At 56.9% G+C, this 18,594-nt stretch overlaps 1 protein-coding gene across 2 annotated transcripts in view; it reads right to left on the reverse strand.

Moving 5' to 3' along the window:
- Positions 1-5,057: 5,057 nt before the first annotated feature.
- Clrn1 (clarin 1) overlaps positions 5,058-18,594 on the reverse strand; it is a 32,176-nt gene continuing 18,639 nt past the window's right edge. For both annotated transcript variants that reach the window (XM_047564555.1, XM_047564554.1), the window contains exon 3: positions 5,058-8,223. In XM_047564555.1, coding sequence (XP_047420511.1) covers positions 7,958-8,223 — 266 coding nt within the window. In that variant the 3' untranslated portion in view covers positions 5,058-7,957. The remainder of the gene's footprint in view (positions 8,224-18,594) is intronic.

The raw sequence follows: 18,594 nt of genomic DNA on the forward strand, positions 1-18,594 counted from the left end.
AGGAGGGGGCTTGGAGAGCCGACTGGGCCCCAGGGCATTGGCCTTACTGTGGATTGATCCGCTGACGGATTTGCCGGTGACGGCATAGTTGAAAGTGGTAGAAACTAGAGGAGGTGGGACTCGGAGGGAGAGGGTCCTGGAGAGTGTCCCTGGGGCTCCATCTCGTCCCTGGCCCTTCCCTCTCTCTCTGCTTCCCGGCAGCCATGGCTGAGCAGCTCTCCCCCCAGGGCCTCCCGCTATGATGCTCTGCCTCACCTCAAGCCCACAGCCACGCCCACTGCCTGAGACCTCTGCAACTGCGAGCAAAGAAAGGTCTTTCCAGTCGGTAGAGTGCTTGCCTTGTAAGCATAAGGCCCTGGGTTCGAACCCCAGCACCCAAAAAAAAAAAAAGAAAGGTCTTTCCTCCTTCAAGTTGTTTTCCTCAGGGATTTTGTCTCAACAGCGAAACCGACTAATAGGACCGCTGTGGCAAGTCTGGAACCTTGGGACTGAGAGGAGTGCTCCTGCACGGAGGAGTCTGGAGACACCTGGTCAGCTCTGGATGCGGGGATAAAGGTCGGGAAAGGTCGCGTCCCGCACCACACCGGCCTGGGCTTGGACCTCCTCCTTTCCCAGCTGGACAAGCTGGCTCAACCTGAGCTCTCCAGGAGCAGTCCGCACTTCAGTGGCAGCCTGGCTCCTGGAGTTTGGAAACTGAAGGGCAGGGGCCGGGCCCGCACTGCCTGTGCTGCTGGCCCACAGTCGAAGCTGGACCCGAATCTCAGGAGCCCTTTGCTTCATTCGCTGGATCCCGCCTCCCTGTCCCCCGGGGAGGGCGTGGCAGTACCGAGGTCTCACCTCTCACCGTGATCCCCTCCTTCAAAGTGCGTCCATCGAGGAGGACAGAGTGCCAGACGGTAGCAGGGACTTCAGCCAGAGTTAGAAGCCATCGGTTCTCTGGAGCAGGAGGGACTGCAGTGGGCCCAGAGTCGTTCAAGAAATCGTCATCTGTGCCTTGCAACGTGGCCAGCGATGTCCTAGGGTTCAGCCACGGGCAATGCAGAACTGGCCTCGAGGGACAGCGTTTGAGAATCAAGCTACATCTACGTACATTTCTCTTCGTCCTGCACAGCCCTGGTGCAACCCTAGGACTTGGATTTGCAAAACGTGTGACCACCTTGCTCCTTTTTAAAAAGTTTTTTTAGTTGTAGATGGACACAATACCTTTATTTGATTTATTTATTTTGAGCTGTGCCAAGGCTCGAACCCAGAGCCTCACGTGTGCGAGGCGAGAGCTCACCACTGAGCCACACCCCAGCCCCACCGTGCTCTCTATAAAACACTTAACGTAACTTACGGAGGACTTGTGATTCATAAAGAGAGGATGAATCAGAAGTAGGAAGATAGACCATAAATACATGAATAGTAGCAGAACTCAAGACCGAGCCAGGGATGAGTTCCTAGTACACAAAATATCCCCTTGAAATCCCAGACACTGCAGCAGGGGACTCAGATGTGGCCGCAGACTCTCGGTGGCTCTCTGCAGCAGTGGCCGTCCCACCCACTGGAACAGACAGCAACAACAGTGGACGCAGCTTAACGGAAGAGGGTCAGAGGGAGAGAGTCCCAGAACCTTCAGAGTCGGGAGGTCACGGGCAGGCTCTGTGCCCAAGATGTGCTGCTCCCTCTGCTCAGAAGATGAATGAGATGCTGACCAGGAGTTAAGCCGGATGGAGGACGGCGACATCTTTCTCTTTAGAGTTTACAAGGCAATAAAATGAGTTAGAAATTGCGCAGAATTATAAAGCCAGAAAGCAGACCAAGAGACCCCTGCGAGTCCATATGAGCTCAGAGGACATGGGCCGTGCCGAGGGGCCGGGGCCCCTGTTGAGCCCACAGTCTCCTCCCTAGAATCTGCACCCTTCCCACTCCACCTCTGCCCGGGCCCTGCAACCCCACCTCGTGCCCCGCACTTCAGGTGTGCAGAGCCAGGGGGATGGGGACCATGGGCCCTGACCAGTGCCACCCAAGCTGCACATGGGTGGTGCAGTGACAGGCGTGGCCGCTGAGTCCAGGAGAGCGTGCACAGGCACGCACACGCATGCACGTGCATGCACACGCACACGCACACATGCACATGCACATGCACACACATGCACACACGCACATGCATGCACATGCACACATGCACATGTTCACGCACATGTCCACGTGCATGCCCACGCACATACATGCACACAATGCATGCACATGCACACATGCACAAACACGCACACACATGCACACGCACGCACACGCACACGCACATGACGTGCAGGCCACGCCGTGCCACGAGAGGCAGGGAGGGCGAGGAAGGGGGCACTGCTCCTTCTGGCTTGCCCACACCTGGACCCCCGGTCACCGGGCCCCATACACTGGCCACCTGTCCCCATGTGGTGGGAGAGCCACGTGTCTTCCAGTTCAGTTCTGCCTCGCACCCCAGTCCCCTTTTCAAGAGAGTGGATGTAGGTTTGGGATCTCACATTTACTGTTCCCTGGCCAGAACATCGAGTCGAACTGGAAGCCTTTGAGGTAAAGGAGAGGCGATCACTGAGGCAGGCATATGCTATGTATTTGCATACTTATATATTTTGAACAGAAAATAACAAACGTGTTTTGGGAAGGGCAGCTATGAAGTTGGTCAAAGGGTGAAAAAGGAAATCTGAAGGGAAGAATTCCTGTATTAGTGTTAACATGTGCAATGAAATGATACTGTCTTGCTGGTTCTTTCATTGATGTGCTTCTCTGCTCCCGGATCCTCATTTCACTTCACCGATACTCCGGAACCTCTGACTGGACCAGGAAACTATGCATATGCTTTGGGGAGAGGGGGTTGATTCTTGGTGCAGAGAACAGAAGTGGTTTTTTGATTCTTGATGCAGAGGACAGAAGTGGTTTTTAAGTTCAATAGTGTATGGGGCAGTTTTCCATTACTATAACAAAACACCTGAGGCAATATAGAAAAATGGCTATTTGGCTTATATTCTAGAGGTTTCAGTCCAAGATCAGGCAGCCCCACTGCTCTGGACCTCTGTTGGAAGCAGCATGTTGCCGTGGGAACACACAGTGGAAAGAAACCACTTACATCACAGAACTAAGAAGCAGGAAAGGACTGAGAGCGGAGGGTCCTATGGTCACTACCCTGTGGACCAAGCCTTTAACACATGGACTCCCAGGGGACGCTCATCCATATCATAAGTAGTTGAGGTGTACATCAGTTGCATTCTTGCAGAATGAATTTGTTTTTTGTCTTCAAACTAGTAGAAATTCCAAGAGCTGGAACTCGCAGGAAGAAAGTGTAAATCTAGACTCTGTGCTGGAGCGAGGACCGTGGGGAAAACTGAGCCAGTACCCGCTCACTGCTACCAAGCTGGTCACCAGCCTGCAGGAAGGGCTCCTCTGGGCTCCAGGATGGCCTCTGACCACAACTGGAAAATCCTCCATTTACATGTGACCCCTCGTGGAGCTGGAAGCAGCCCTGCCTCCTGAAAGGAGCCAGCAGGAGCTCCAAGGCCACAGGGATGGAAGCCCCTTCACGTCCAATCAGCTCTTTAGATACATTTTTAAAAACGTCCTTAGCATTACTTGATTAAGTAGCTTCTTAGAGAATTGTGTGAACATCAAAACTCTAGGATAAATTGTTTTTTGATGATTTATGTAGTTCAGGAATTTTATCTGATTTTTTTTTCCTGACAAACTTTCAAAACTCTTTCTTTAATAATAAATTAAAGTTTTAAAAAGAAAATAAAGGTAGGGAGTCTTGAAGGGTATTTTTCTCTGCAGTCAAGGAAGGATCAAGAGAACTATCTCCCCTCTCTCACACCGGCTTCCCCTCATCCTCAGGCCTCATGCCCTGTATCTGCACATCAGTAGCAGATACAAGATAAATCTCTTCTGAATAACCAGAGGACACAGTCATCGCAACTGGAGAGAATCCTGAGAGATCAGCAGCATAAGCAAAAATATTTGATCCTTAGATATTCTTGCAGAAAATCCATTCTTGGGGCTTCATTTCAGCAGGTGATGGTCGTGGCCAGAGGTCCAGGCAGCACCACGGAGGGGACAGTGGTGGCGGAGGCTGCCCCCGTGGACCTGGGGAAGCCCCTGGCTGCAGACCTGGAGCTTTCCTGGAGAGCAGGACCTTGCTGGCCCTCAGAACCGCGGCTCCGCAGGACGCCGATCTCTGGCCCTCGTCCTCCCCCAGTGCCGCCACCCACCATCCCCTGGGAAGTCGCCTCCCTTCTGCACCTGGAGGTTCCCCAGCTCCCAGGCAGCAGCACCAGGGCAAGAGCACCCTGGGGACAGGCTCTCGCCAGGCCCAACTCCAGGAGGCCGCGAGCCCAGAGGGAAGTGTGGAGAGCAGGCGGTGCTGTCCTGGGGTGCAGCCTGTCCTGGGGTGCAGCCTGTCCTGGGGTGCAGGAAGTGAGCGAGGCAAAGACAAGGCACACGCCGGTCCCTGGGGCCCGTGGCGGGCTGGGCAGTCCTGCTGGTCGTACTGGCTACGTGGAAAGGGGCGAGTGCAGACCAGGCTGCCGAGGCTCCGAGTCCGTGCCCTGAGTTCGCTGGTACACCGTTTCTTTTTGCAGGGGTCAAGTTCATGATAAATTGGAATCTGAGGAGAGCGGGGTGATCAGCGTGTGGGCTGAAATGCCTGCCTCTGGAGGGGCAAGCGCCAGCCTCCGCCACCTGCCCTTTCAGACCAGACCCAGTAGGGGAGGGACAAGGGACACAGGGAGCCCCCTTGTCTCCAGCTGCAGAGTGGGATTCACAGCCCACCGTTGGAGTGGGGACTCCCCTCGTCTTTGGAGTGGGGCCGAGGCCCCTGGACCAGCGTCCTGGCTGAGAAGCACAGTCGATGGACACTTGTCTTCTTGTTGCCTGGCTGTGGCTGCCCCTAGCACCAGCTCCCAGCCAGGGGCTTGCGGCCGCTGCCTGGCACTGCAATGAGCGCTGGCAGCAGGTCGCTGGCGCCTGATGTGGGCCTTCGACTTTCCCAATAACCAGCTCTGGGTGTGACACCTATGTGTGTCCAGTGACCTGAGCTGGGGGAAGGGCATCAAAGTCTGTAAACCAAATGTAATTCCGTTTGCTTTGGTGGCCTCGTGAGCCGGAGGGTCGCTCCCGAGGGGACTTGCAGCCCAGAAGTTGGGCCCCCACCCTGCCCAGGCTCCTCCCTCCCTTTAGTTTCAAGAAGTGGCCCCCTTTCCTCTAAGCTGACCAGGATGCTTGGTCCCTTGTCACTCAGAGGAGGTGGCTCTCAGCTCTGAGCCACAGCCAGCTGTCCTGGTGAAGGGGGTTGAGAAGGAACATCAGCCAGTCACACACTGAGCACCAAACAGCACAGGAAGGACAGCCTGGCGTCCTTGCCTCTGAATTAGACCTGATACATTTCTTTATTTTCCCCTAGAGAGGGGACCACGGGCAACAGGGCAGAAAATCAGGGCAGGTGGCTCCAGACTGGTCTTAAACAGCACCCTGTAAGAGTCACTGCTTGGAAGGATACCGGACCCCGGAGGAGAAGCGACGGGAGGTGACAGCCCCTGCCCTTCCATGGAATCACCCGGGGTCTTGTCCAGCCTCTGCAGGTACACAGCTGAGGGAACACCCGTCAGCGGCAGGCCATGCCCACCTCGGGGCGGGGCCCCTCACGCCCGCAGAGTTGGAAGGGCAGCCCTCTCTCCCAGGCTCTCTCCCCAGACTGTCAGAGAGCGTTCTGGAATACTGCATCCCTGCCTGACTGCCCAGACCATGCAAATGTGTGAGCCACCAGCCGATCAGGTGGCCCCTGAGCCCCTGTCACGTGGGGTGAAGGCGACCTCCCTGGAGAGCAGGTGGACCAGGAGCAGAGTGCTCTGTGAACTGCGTGGCCCCGAGGTCCAGGACGCAACGCCCGCCTTTGAGCCCACTGATCCTGGACCCTCCTGTCCCAGGCGATGGCAGGGTCTGCCTGGAAGGACTTGGCTGGCCCTCGTGGACCCTCCTGCCACTTCTTGCGGGCAGCATCATAAGTGTGGACGCTCAGGTGTCTGGTGACAATGCCCCTGAGCCAGCAGGGGGCCCCACTTCCTCGTGAGAGTGCTGGCTGCCTGGGAAGAAGCAGTCACAGCAGAAGGCATGTCTGTCCCTGGGCCTCTGGTGCCTGGTCCCTGCAGAGAGGAGCCAGGCGGAGGCTGGCCAGAGCCGCCTCCAAGGGCAACAGCAGGCACCTCTGGGAAGAGGGAGGCGGCAGGCACCGCTGCGAGTGCCCAGGCATGTTGTTGGGGACATAGGCTCTGTGTGGCCCCGCCTCTGTTTCCCACAGAGGCCACATTGCTGCTGGGCCTCTGAGGTCCTCGTTAGATTCCCGGCGGCTGCTCCCAAGCCGCTTCCTTCTTACAGAACAGAGGACAACTGGAGTCTTGTTTCCTAAGGAAGAAAGCTTGGTGCTAGGGGACTTTTCCAAGTGTCCAAGAGGAGGAGGCCACGGAGAGCTGGGCCCGAGGGAAGCTGGCCTGGGGCCAAGGAGCTGCCCTGCTGGCCGCTGCTGTGGCCAGAGTATTATTTCCCACAAGCTGGAGCCGGGGGTCTGGGCGCCTCACCACTGGACTCTGGGCTTCCAGAAACTCAGGGTGGGTCTGCATCCTCCTGTGAGTGGCCATCACCCCTGACCTGGCTCTCAGGCATCCAGACAGGGGCTTCTTCCTCGTGAACTGTTCCAGAAGGAAGAAGGTGAAATAACCGGGATGATAACTGCGAATGACGATCTTTGAGTGCACAGCAACTGTGGTCAGAGGCCCGGCGTTTCTCTGTCCTGTTTTTATCCTGAAGCTTTCAGTTCTTTTCTTCTGGTTGAACCCAGGGATGCTCTACCACTGAGCTACACCTCCAGCCCTTTTTGAAAATTCTTTCAGGGTCTCAGTATGTTGCCCAGTTTGGCCTCGAACTTGTGAGCCTCCTGCCTCAGCCTCTTGAGTCACTGGTATTACTGGCATGTGCTTCTGCAGCCAGGACGAGCGTTTTCCTGAGCTCAGATTGAGGAGAAGGAAGGGTCAGTACCAAGCTCGACTGTGGTCTTTGGTTCGCTGCAGGTCGATTTCATAGGTATTTCAGGGGAAAAAGTGACTTGGGTCATGTGAAGTCACAGCCAGCGCAAGACCAAGGAGACACAGTGGTAATCCCGGGATAAATCTGCTTTCCCGATCTGGCGTTGGCGCTGAGACGCTGCAGCCGGAGGAGCCCTGGGTGAGTCATTTCTCAATCTGTTTATCAACAGGAATCATTTTTCATAATTTCTTGGTGGTCCCAGTAATTATGCCCATTGAGAGTGCTGCTGAGGGTGCGCTCAGGGCTCGGGCCCCAGGCAGCTGCTGAGGGTGCGCTCAGGGCTCGGGCCCCAGGGAGCTGCTGAGGGTGCACTTGGGGCTCGGGCCCCAGGGGAAATGCTCACTGTGTTGTTTCTTTTCTGTCTTTTGAGGTTTGTCGATTTTGACCAGCAGGCATTGTTCATAAGACTGTGCTTTAAGCAAACTTTTTTTAAAGGAGTGCATTGGTACATTTTGGAGATGTTCATTTAATGCACTTTCAATTGGGGAAAGCAATTCCAGCTCTGTTTTCTGGTATCTGTGGCAACAAATATGTGACTGTATCAGAAATAGTATTTGTCTCTATGAAAATATATCCCACGTGCCTGTCACTTGGTCCCTGATGGAACAGGCGTCTTGCGCTTCCGCAGTCCCAGCCCCTGCCTTGGACCCCTGGGTCAAGCGCCCCCCACAGTGAGGCCACTCTGCACACCTTCTGCCTCCCTCCCTTTCCGCCTGTGTCCTCAGTGCCGTCTGTAAACAGCGCTGCGCAGGGTTCGGCTGCTGTGTGTAGTAAAGGATGGACAAAACTCACTGCCTCTGAAGGTGACCAAGGCCCATCCATCCCTTCCTTGGAAAGTCACAGGAATGCTTGCTTCTCAGTACAGCAAATCCGCAGCGACATTCGTTGTCTCTGTATCTTTGGATTTTGCAAAAGGAAACTGAAATCCAGCGAGTCGTATTAGGAGCCCATTCAGAAAATGAACAAAAAAGCAAACAAAGACCACCCAGAAGCAGGTGGCGTAGGTCTCGCCCTGAGTTTTGTAGGCATAAGTTCCTTCCTCATGATTCGCGATTTTTTCCGAGAGGTGGTGGATTTTCACTTCAGAGGCGAATAAGATCATGACTAGACAGCCACAGGAGCCTGCAAGAGAGGGAACAGAACCTCGTTGGACAGGTGGTCCCTGAGTGGAAGGGACAGAGAGGGGGTCGGGGAGGCAACCCCGACAACTTTTCACCATCACCCTCGTCCTCTTTCCTCTGCAAGAATCTGAAATCGCCGGCCTGATTCTCCAGCCCTCGGGTGGCAGGGCTTGAAAAACAAGAAAGGAAGAATCTGGGTCCTAGACACCGAAAGCTACCAGATAAGCCCTGACCTTAACCTCTAGGCTTCCATGTGGGTGAAAAGTAAACATCAGTGTTGCTCAATTCTTTTTTACTATTTCCCCGTCCCTCCTTAGTAGCCTACTCTAATCTTAATGCCGGCATGGTCTGGGTGAGATCTCTGTAGGACAGGGTGCCCCGTACTGTGTGGAACCTGGAAACTTGGACGGGTGGTCTCCCTTGAGCAGGAAGGACAGGAGACCCCTGGTGGGTGGTCTTCTCCGGGGCAGAAGCAGGTGGCAAGAGGGACATGGCCAGGCCCCCCAGGGCTTCCATGGGCACTGCTCTGCCTCGGCTGCCATGAGGTGGTTGCAGATGACAGATGCTGTCTAAGATGGTTCTGACTCGGGTCAAACCAATTTTGAATCCAAACCCTAATTCCTTCATTTACTGTGTAAAGTGGGCAATTTGAACCCCCAGGTCCCCAACTCCTAGTCCATTCCAGGTGGTCAGCACAGTGGGCGTGACTGGCATGTGGCCCTGGAGTGGAATCCTATGGATGCTTGCTCGCCGGCAGCTGTTCTAGGGGCCCATGAGCTGCCTTCTTGCGGGTCCTCCCCAGGACCCCTTGCCCACCCGGCCCCACTCAGGAAAGCTCGATTCATAGGGCGGACCTCCACGATGCACAGAGCCTCGGGCCTCCAGACGCTGCCAGGAAGCCTGGGGCGCCTCGGGCGGCCAACACTGCCTTCCTCAGTTACGGCTGGTTCCAACCCCAGGCAGGCTGCAGCGGCCGCAGGCCCCAGTCACTAATTCGCTCATTCATTTTTTACATGGATTTTTTACATTACCTGCCAAACTCAGGGATGGTGGCTGAGAACTTAAAACATTCAAGAAGAGACTCGTGATTTCTGTGCTCACGGAGAATATGATTATGATTTAGATGTGTTGTCCCCAGAAACTCACGTGTGAGACAGTGCAGGCGGGCTTGGAGGAGGCGTGATCGGGTTGTGAGGGCCTGAGTCAGTCAGTGGATCGATCCCTGATCCCTGATGGGACTCACTGAGCATGAACTGGAGGAGGTGGGTGTGGCTGGAGGGGTGGGTGTGGCTGGAGGGGTGGGTGTGGCTGAGGAGGTGGGTGTGGCTGGAGGGTGGGTGTGGCTTAAAAGGTGGGTGTGGCTGGAGGGTGGGTGTGGCTGAGGAAGTGGGTGCGGTTGAGGAGGTGGGGGTGGCTGGAAGAGGTGGGGGTGGCTGAGGAGGTGGGTGTGGCTGGAGGGTGGGTGTGGCTGGAGGGTGGGTGTGGCTGAGGAAGTGGGTGCGGTTGAGGAGGTGGGGGTGGCTGGAAGAGGTGGGGGTGGCTGAGGAGGTGGGTATGGCTGGAGGGGTGGGTGTGGCTGGAGGAAGTGGGCACTGGGACGTGGCTTTGGGAGGCATACTTCGTATCTGGAGAGTGGAGTCCTCTGCTCTCTGATCACCACGTGAGCTCCTTCTCTCTGCCACACTCTCCCACCATGATGCTCAGCTTCACCTTGAGCCCCGAGGAACGGAGCCGGTCATTTATGGCCCCAGACCTCTGACACCGTGAGCCCTCAATAAACCTTTCCCCTCTGCAGTTGGTCTGCTCGGGTCTTTCAGCTGCAGCAGCGAGACAAATGATCAAGCCGGGAGTGTGAAACACCGCCAGTCCAGTGGGTGTGATGCAGGGTGAGTGCGCTGTTATCAGGAGGGGCAGCACCCCGCCCACCAGGATGTGGCCCTAGACGTGACCAGAAGGAGCGGTGGGAGCTGACCTCGCAGAGGGAGGTGGCCCCATGGAGGACAGGCTAGCCAGGCACTGGTACTCCCGAGTCAGGGCTGGTGCCACGCCTTTCCCAAAGGTCAGGGTTGTGTGGGGAGAGGTACAGACTGGCCACCCAGCGTAGGGGACAGGAAAGGTGATCTCACTTTGCTTTCCCTCAGGGTTCCACTGGGACTGGGGCACCCTGGGCCATAACCCTGCTGCACCCCAACAGTCGAATGATACAATGTCCTTAAAACTGCCCTCCAGCAGCCCAAGTCCCGGTCCCAAATGTTCCTTGGTGAGGTTTGTCGGCCTATTTTTGTATTCCCGGCTTCTAACCAGAGCTCTCCCTTGCAAAACCATTCTTCCTTTATTGTTAGATCCCAACAAAAAGGCCGCGGCACTGTGCTCTCTTCATCTTTTATTTGAAAACCGTGGCGAAAGCCCTGGTTTTTACCCACGAGCTCGCTTTGTCTGCAGAGATGGGGACTTTCAGGCAGCAGTGCCACAGTTTCCTTAGTGAATTTTCCTGAGAGGAAATTCATGCTCAGTTTCCTTTTCAAGTTGTTAAATATTTCAAAGGTGCTACTTTGTTAAGGAGGCGGCATTGTGGGCCTGACTTCAAGCTCCTCAGGTGGCAGTCACTGGGACTCGAGGCCTTTGGCTGTGACCCGCCTGTGCCCTGCGCGGCCAGGCCGGGGCGCTGATCCAGGAGATCAGAGACTGCCGGGACTGCGCTCCAGATCTGGTCGACCCAAGGTCTACCCTGTCAACTCAGAGGCAGAGGAGGGACAGCAGGCCAGGTCTCTGGCCACCTCTCCATGACTGCTGGAGAAGCAAGGGGACCGACCTCCCTGTGGATCTGGGATACTCCTCCTCTCTGTCCACACCATAAAAGAGCCACAGGATGGAGGGGGACCATTGGCCACCTGCAGACGGAAGCATGCAGGGGATGCTGCGAGTGGCCTGGCCGCCAGGGACAGGGGAGGTGGGTGGCGGCAGGATGGGGCCTCTCGCGTTTCCAGCACGACCCCCGCACGCTGCAAGGGGCTCCCGCGTGGGGCCTCGTGATCAGAGGGCCTGCTCTGCTCCTGCTCTGGAGAGGTCTCCCGCCCACAGGGAGAGGAATCCTCAGGTCCTGGGACGCGCCCCTCCGGAGTGCCCAGTGCACAGACCACGCCCTGGGACAGGTTGCCTCCCACAGAGCCCTGAGCCCGTCTCCAGGCCTCGAGTGGCGCCTGCCTGGGTCAGTCCTCCCACCCCAGGGCAGCCTCTGTGGCTGGTGCTGCACTTGGCTGAGGATGGAGGGTGGCCAGGGAGTCGCTGTTGGAAGGAGTGAGTGACCGGGGCTTGGCCATGCGGTGGGGTGTCCACACACGTGGGCTCCGGGCCCTTCAGGCGGAGTGGGCCAGGAAGAGGGCAGAGCGGACAGTGCCCAGGCCGGCTCGCTACAGCATTCCCAGGCTCGAGAGTGCGTCGCCTCTGGCCTTCCAGGTTGGAGGGTGTTTCCCAGGCAGGAGAAGAGAGACAGACGCTCCAGTTTACTAGCTTGGAACTCCTGGGACGGGGGTTTCCTTTCCCACTGTTGCCTGCGGACTCCCAAATGTCAGGACTGGCCCTGGGCTTCTCTCCTTCCCTGGTCGTCTGTGGACGTCAGGAGCCCGCTCAGCTGCCCAGACCTGCGCTTGGGGACGGCTGCTGGGCCTCGCTTCAGCCAGAACTTGGAGCAGACCAGGCACGACCTGTGCTGCTGCCCAGCGCGTCTCATTCCGACCCGGGGTCTCTGCCCTGCCGGTGCTGCAGCTGGTCCTCCCTCCCCTCTGGTGACCTTGACTGCTGAGTTAACTTCTGACTGAACAGGATCTCGGGGTTACTGAGCTGTCACTCCGGGAACGCCCAGCCGATTACCAAACTTCGGTGGTCTGCTAGACCCGGCCACCCCAAGACCCCGGTCACTGGGCGCCCGCCCCTGCAGCCCTGTCCGCAGGCTCTGTGTCCCAGCAGTGAGACAGCTGCTCCTTGACCCCCGAGTGTGCCGGCTCTCTGGGGTGGGGACCCCTGCCAGGATCGCCGGGAGCCCAGGGCTGCGTGGGTTAGGACCCCTGGGGTGGGGCGGCGGCCTCTGAAGTGTTGTCCTGTCATCACTGACTCATATTTTGGAAAATCATTAGAATTTCAATTCCTTTTAAAGCAATGACTGACATTTTCCAGAATGAGAAGATGTCATCTTTCAACTCTTCCAGGCGACGGATGTGAGGCATTCTGTTTCCCACACAGCATGGTAAGTCAATCATTTGCTTCTTTAAGGACCCCCGAGAGGTGACAGAAAGGGGCAGGAAAGGGCCGACTTTGCAGGTGTAGGTGCTGGTTTTCTGTAAAATTATGCGATCTCTCTAGAAAGTCCATAATTGAAGGTGAGCTCAGTGGGGTTGCTTTCCCAGTGGAAGCTGTTCCAGTCGCCTGCTTGGGAGACCCTGGCTCCACCCGGAAGGGTGGCAGGGGACGGGGTGGGGGTGCAGTAAAGCCAGTCAACACCACAGGAGGGTCCCAGCCAGGTGTGGCGAGCATTTTGGCCACGTGCCTGCACAGAGGGAGGTGGAGAAGGGAATGACGCTTGCTGAGGCGAGCTCTCCCTCCTCGCCTCCTGACTGGACGGTCCAAGAGCCCACAACGGACCTAAGATTTCCAAAACCCTTGCTAACGAGAAGGGCAGTTAACAAAGAAGAAATGATCGCAAATGCTCGTCTAATTTGAATGGATCTTCAGAAAAGAAGAACGTCCTTTGTTACCAGGAGCTGTGCCGAGCTGCTTCCGCTCTATGCCTTTGCTCAACAGGTACTTGTGCTTCTGGGCACTGAGGATAAGCGGGCCTGGGGCACATGCCTGTGGTCCTGGCTACTCGGGAGGCAGACATGGAGACAGAGGTAAGAACACGTAAGTGCAGCCTGCAGTCGGGTGTGGCGTGTACTCAGGAGAAAAAAGAAAGCAGCGGGGAGCGGGAGGGTGGGAGGCCCGGCCAGGCGAGGGTGACCTCCTAGCAGCTGGATGAAGGTGGGCGGAGGGGTGTTTGTGGTGAGGGTCTCCATGAGGGAAGCGGGGCAAAGCAGCCAGGGGTTGAGGCAGCGAGGAGGGCGGGCTGGCCGGGGTGAGCGTGCGCAGGCTGCGGTGTGTCCAGCTGGGTGTGTGTTGCCACGCTGCCCGTGTCCAAAGTTGCTTTGGAAGATGCAGCAAAGACTTGGGCTGGACTCGCGATGAAGCAGGGGAAGACGCACTTCTGAACAGGCAGACGGGGCGTCTGCACAGGTCGCGGCTGGACCCTGGGCAGAGCAGGCACACCCAGCACTCCCACCGCAGCCTGGGCCTGAGTGACCAGAACGGCTGAGATCTCTTGACACCTCGGGGCCGCCCGCTCACGTGTGGAAAGGGGACCCCGCCTTTGCCGGGACAGCGGATGTTCTTCCCATCCTTCTGGGCTCTTTCCCAGGCCTGCGCTGAGCCTGGCGGAGCATCTCGTCACCGGCTCTTCCACCCAACACCCTGAATCCCCTCAGACTCCTGACAGCAGCTCCTCCACAGGCCCCGGGTGGAAACAGGACGTGGACTTTGCCCACTGCCAATTGCAGGATAATGTCCCCGGGCCCGTCAGACACATCCCAGAGGCCAGGGCACTGTGAATTCTGAAACCGATGCTTGCCGTCAGCATCCTTCTGTTTGGGACTGTTTTCCGTCTCCGCGTCTTTGTGCCTCATGCCTGACTATGCCTCCTTGTAGGCCGTGCCCAGCTGTGGTGACGTAACTGACCGGGCCACACCAGGAGCAGCCCCTTCAAAGACAGGCAGCAATCTTACTTGTTTGCCTTGGTAGCGCTCAGTCGGAACAGGAGGCCGCGTGGGGAGACACGACACAGAATCTGTAATAGGTCCCGATTTTCACGGTGCTCACTGTCCCCAAAGGCTGGGCCAGCTCATGCTGTCCTCAGAGAACGCTCACTCAACTGCGACGCTCTGCACCGCTCCACGGAAGGCTTCCACCGGGGCTGACCAAGCCTCGCGCCAGGAAGCGCCAAGTCGGCGCAGGAGCACACGCCCAGACCCCCATCCCCCACGCCGCCTGCCCCGGCCGCCCACCCCGTCCACTCTCAAAGGTGACCATCTTCACAAGCCCACTGGGCACCGGTACTTTTGAAACATGCCCCTCCTGTGGCCTGGGGAACTCCACACTCTCCCGCTTTTCTTCTTTGTCTCTGGATGCTGGCCGGCTCCTCCTCCGCCCCAGCCCAGGCGGTACCTGCCCCTGGTGGCGCTCCCGAGGGATGGCCCGGGCAGCCCTGCTCTAAGTACATTCTCTGCCTAGACCACGGCATCCATTTTCATTGCTCTACACAACGTCCACGTCTCTACAGCACCTGAGTTTATTACTCATCTGGATTCTTCTCCAAGCTCTGGACTCACAGATCTGACTGTCTCCTTGACACCTGGACGTCTCCCGGCGTCCCAGACGTGGCCCGTCCCGGGCAGCACGCTTGATTTCTGGTGCTAGCTCATGGCTCTGCATCGTGGCTGTGCTGGACCCTGTCTGTCTCTCCCTCGTCCCACCCCTCTTGGTCAGCGCCACCCCTCTTAACTGAGTGAGCTACCTGAGATGCTTTAGGTCCTCCTTCAGAATGCTTTTGGAATCCCTTCCTCTTTCCCTGCCTCCAACGCGATAGCATCATCTTCTACCAGACAGTTCTTAAAGAGGCCAGTCACCTATCAGACCACGTCATCGTGCCTAGGGAAGACAGCGCCCCTGTCCAGCAGGAAAGTGGACATCTGAAGACGTGGCCCTACCATGACTTTGGCACAAAGAAAGGAGGAGCTTAGGGGACCTGGAGGGAGGAGGAGAGGGAGGAGAAAGAGAAAAAGGCCCAATGGGGAAGAAAAGGCAGCCGCTTTCTCTGCCCCGAGCAAGGCCACCAGGTGGCCACTCTGGTGAGACAAAGAGGGAGTGAGGTGCCTCCAGAGCCCACGTGTGAGGCATGCAGGAAGCTCGGAGGTGGAGAGGTGGGTTGTGAGGCCTCGACCTCAGTGCGTGAACCCTCTCGTAGAAATCGCCTGGGGGTGGGTAGGCTGTGGCTGGAGGAGCAGGCCCTGGGGTGCGACTCTGGCACCTGCTTTGTTCCTGGTGGGCAGAGCTCTCTCTGCCTCCCGATCTGCTTTTCTGCACCTCATCCTTCAGCCATGATGCTCTGCCTCAGCTGGGGCCCAGAGCAGTGGTCGGCCGACCCGGATGGAGACCTCTGAAACCATGAACCACAATAAACGTTTCCTTCAAAAGTGTTCTTGCAGGTCTTTTGGTCACAGCAGTGAAAAGGCTGAAGAGAGCGGGAGGAAGCCCCTCTGAGGAGAGCTGCATCACACCCAGCCAGGGCCCTGATGCGCTGGGCCTGCAGAGTGTGACCGTCCACTCACGTTTGGGGTTCGTGGTTCGTGCTACACAGCCCCACCTTCCGCAGTCCGGGCTTTAGAGCTGGGGTGTGTGGACATCACGGCTCCAGATAAACCCTTCCCGAACGCCAGGGGCTCCGGGGGGGGCCTTTGGATTCACAGAGAATGAGGCGCTCTGTGCTTCAGGAGTGACCTGCAGGAGTACCCCAAGGTCACAAACCCTTGGTCACCTGACCCTCTCATGCTCCAGGAGTGACCTGCAGGAGTACCCCGAGGTCACAAACCCTTGGTCACCTGACCCTCTCATGCTCCAGGAGTGACCTGGGTACCCCGAGGTCACAAACCCTTGGTCACCTGACCCTCTCATGCTCCAGGAGTGACCTGGGTACCCCGAGGTCACAAACCCTTGGTCACCTGACCCTCTCATGCTCCAGGAGTGACCTGCCTACCCCGAGGTCACAAACCCTTGGTCACCTGACCCCCACACATGTTGTGTGGTCATGCACAGTATTTTCAAACTTATTGAGAATCTTGGTGTTTAAAATCAAGGACGGAAGTCTCGAAAACTCCGAGGGCTGGGCTCCGGGCTTGAGCCCCCGCAGGTCGCGGGGCTGAACTGGCGCCTCTCCTCCGTGTCCTCTGTCTTCCTTCCTGGGCTCCCGGCCCCTTGCCGTGCACCTATTCTGGCCCCCAGCTCCAACTCCGCCGCCGTCCTGCCTGCTTTCGGGCCCGGGTCTCCCAGCATCAGGCTCCCCGGCAGCAGAGACGGGATGGGACCCTGTGAACCTGCATTCTCTGTGCCACCCGCTTTCCGAGCACCAATCAGGTCTGACATCGCAGAACTGCCCATAGCTTGTCTCCCAGTGGCTGCTGTGGTTGCACCCAGAAGCTGCGCTGGGGTCCGTCCCCAGGACCAAGCCGGTGTCCCTGCTTCGGCTTTTCTCTGCTCTGCTCTGTGGTGCTGGGGCCACACTCACGACTCGTCCCGCCTGTCACCTGCTGCACTCAGGCTCTGAACAATGTGCGCTCCGGGGCTGGGCAGGTGAGAGGGAAGGGGGCCTCTCCCTCCCTCCGGCCACTCACAGCTGCCGCATGTGGCCGCAGAACAGGACTGTCCCTGGCGTGCCGAGCCCTGGTGGTGCTCTATCCCACCCCTGTCCTGTCCTACCGCCTCTGGGACCTGCTCTGCTCACGTCCGCGGGACTGGGACATCTCCTCTGAACCCCCTTTTTCAAGTTGGCAAGCACACTGACTTGCTCACGGCGAGAGCTTCATGCTGAGGCGTTTGCCAGAGACCGAGCGCTGAGAGAGCCCCAGCCCGCCCTCGTGGGTGACCACCATCTGCACCTTCACTGTGCGCGTGCGTGCCCCAGGTGGACGGGGAAGGCCTGAGAGGCCACTCTGCCTCTCAGATGAACCAGCTGGCGACTGCAGAGCTGGCCTCCTAGACGGGACCCGTGCAGGTCTGTGGCTGGGGCCGCATGGTGGGGAGGACAGGGGCCTGTGCCCACTGCCTGGCGGCTGGCAGTCCAGGACAGCTTCAGGACAGAGAACCGACCAACAGGGATGGCCGCTGGACTGTGTGCTGGTGTGAGTTGTCGTCTCTATGAAATCAGCAACCGAGTAGTTCCTTCTTAAGAATGAGGCCACGCGTTGAACCGTTTGCAAGTTCAGGCTGGGGTAAAATCAGAGCTCTCCTGCAGAGTGGCCACGGGGACCTGTGTGCTTTGTTTCCATCTTCTCCTCTCCTTCCTCCTGCTCACTAAGACGCTGCAGGCATGCTCGGGTGCTGTCTGGATCTTCATTTTTTTTTTTTAATCAGCTCTGGTTACTGAGTAGTGTCCATCAGTGAGTGAATTCCTGGGTCTAGAGTTCCTCCCTGCCCAGGTGCCTCCGACCTCAGGCTGAGGCAGCTCTTGGGGGAACACCAGCCTGTCACCCTTCCTATGGCTTTACTCATTCTCCTGATTTTGCATAAATAGAAGCACATTGTGGAACTTTCAGAAATAATGACAATTATGAGCAAAATAAAAACCACAACAATAAATGAGACCGTCGCCTCCCACCCCAGGTATACATATGGGGCTACATATGTGTCGAGAGAGAATACATACATGTACATATGAAGTTCAACGTGTGTTTTATGTTTATCTCTCTATTTATATATACAGTCAATCTGGATTCACAATGTTTATAAAACCTCGCTGCTTTTTAACTTAAATATTTAGACTTTTTTAGTTTTAGACGGACACAATAGCTTTATTTTATGTATTTATTTTTATGTGGTGCTGAGGATTGAGCCCAGCGCCTAATACGTGAGAGGCGAGTGGTCTGCCACTGAGCCACAGCTCCTTGACATTCTAACGCGAGTATTCATTCTCCTGATCACGACTTCCAAAGTAGAAGGTCAGCCTCAGAATCATCCACGTAGCCTGCTGTGACGTCCTTATTGAGTTGCACATTGTTGAATAATGTCTTAACTGGCCTTTTCGTACCTGTGACCGAAATACCCGAGAACCACCTTGGGTCTTGCCACTTCTGAGGTCTCGGTCCAGGTCGGCTGGCTCCACTGCTCTGTGCCTGAGTGAGGCAGAGCGTCACGGTGGAAGGTCCAGGGGAGGACAGCTGCTCAGCTTGTAGCAGAAGGTCCAGGGGAGGAAGCTGCTCAGCTCAGGGCAGGGTCAGGAAGCAGGGATGTCGGGAAGGGGTCAGAGGGAAGGTGCCCCCTTCCAGGGCAGTCTCCAGTGACCCTCCCTCCTCTGGCCCTGCCTACGGTTACCACCCAATTGGTCCTTTAAAATAGGATGGACCAATTAGGTTACAGCCCGTATAATCTAATCATCCACCTCTGGAGAGTCCTGCACTAACAGGAGCTTTTGGGGGACCCCTCATATCCGACCATAACGTAATTCTACGATGATTGCTATCATGGATCACGTTACAGTGATAAAATTATATGCATATGATTTTATATTTAGATGATC

The sequence above is a fragment of the Sciurus carolinensis genome, chromosome 9 (assembly GCF_902686445.1).
Source record: "Sciurus carolinensis chromosome 9, mSciCar1.2, whole genome shotgun sequence".
NCBI lineage: Eukaryota > Metazoa > Chordata > Mammalia > Rodentia > Sciuridae > Sciurus > Sciurus carolinensis.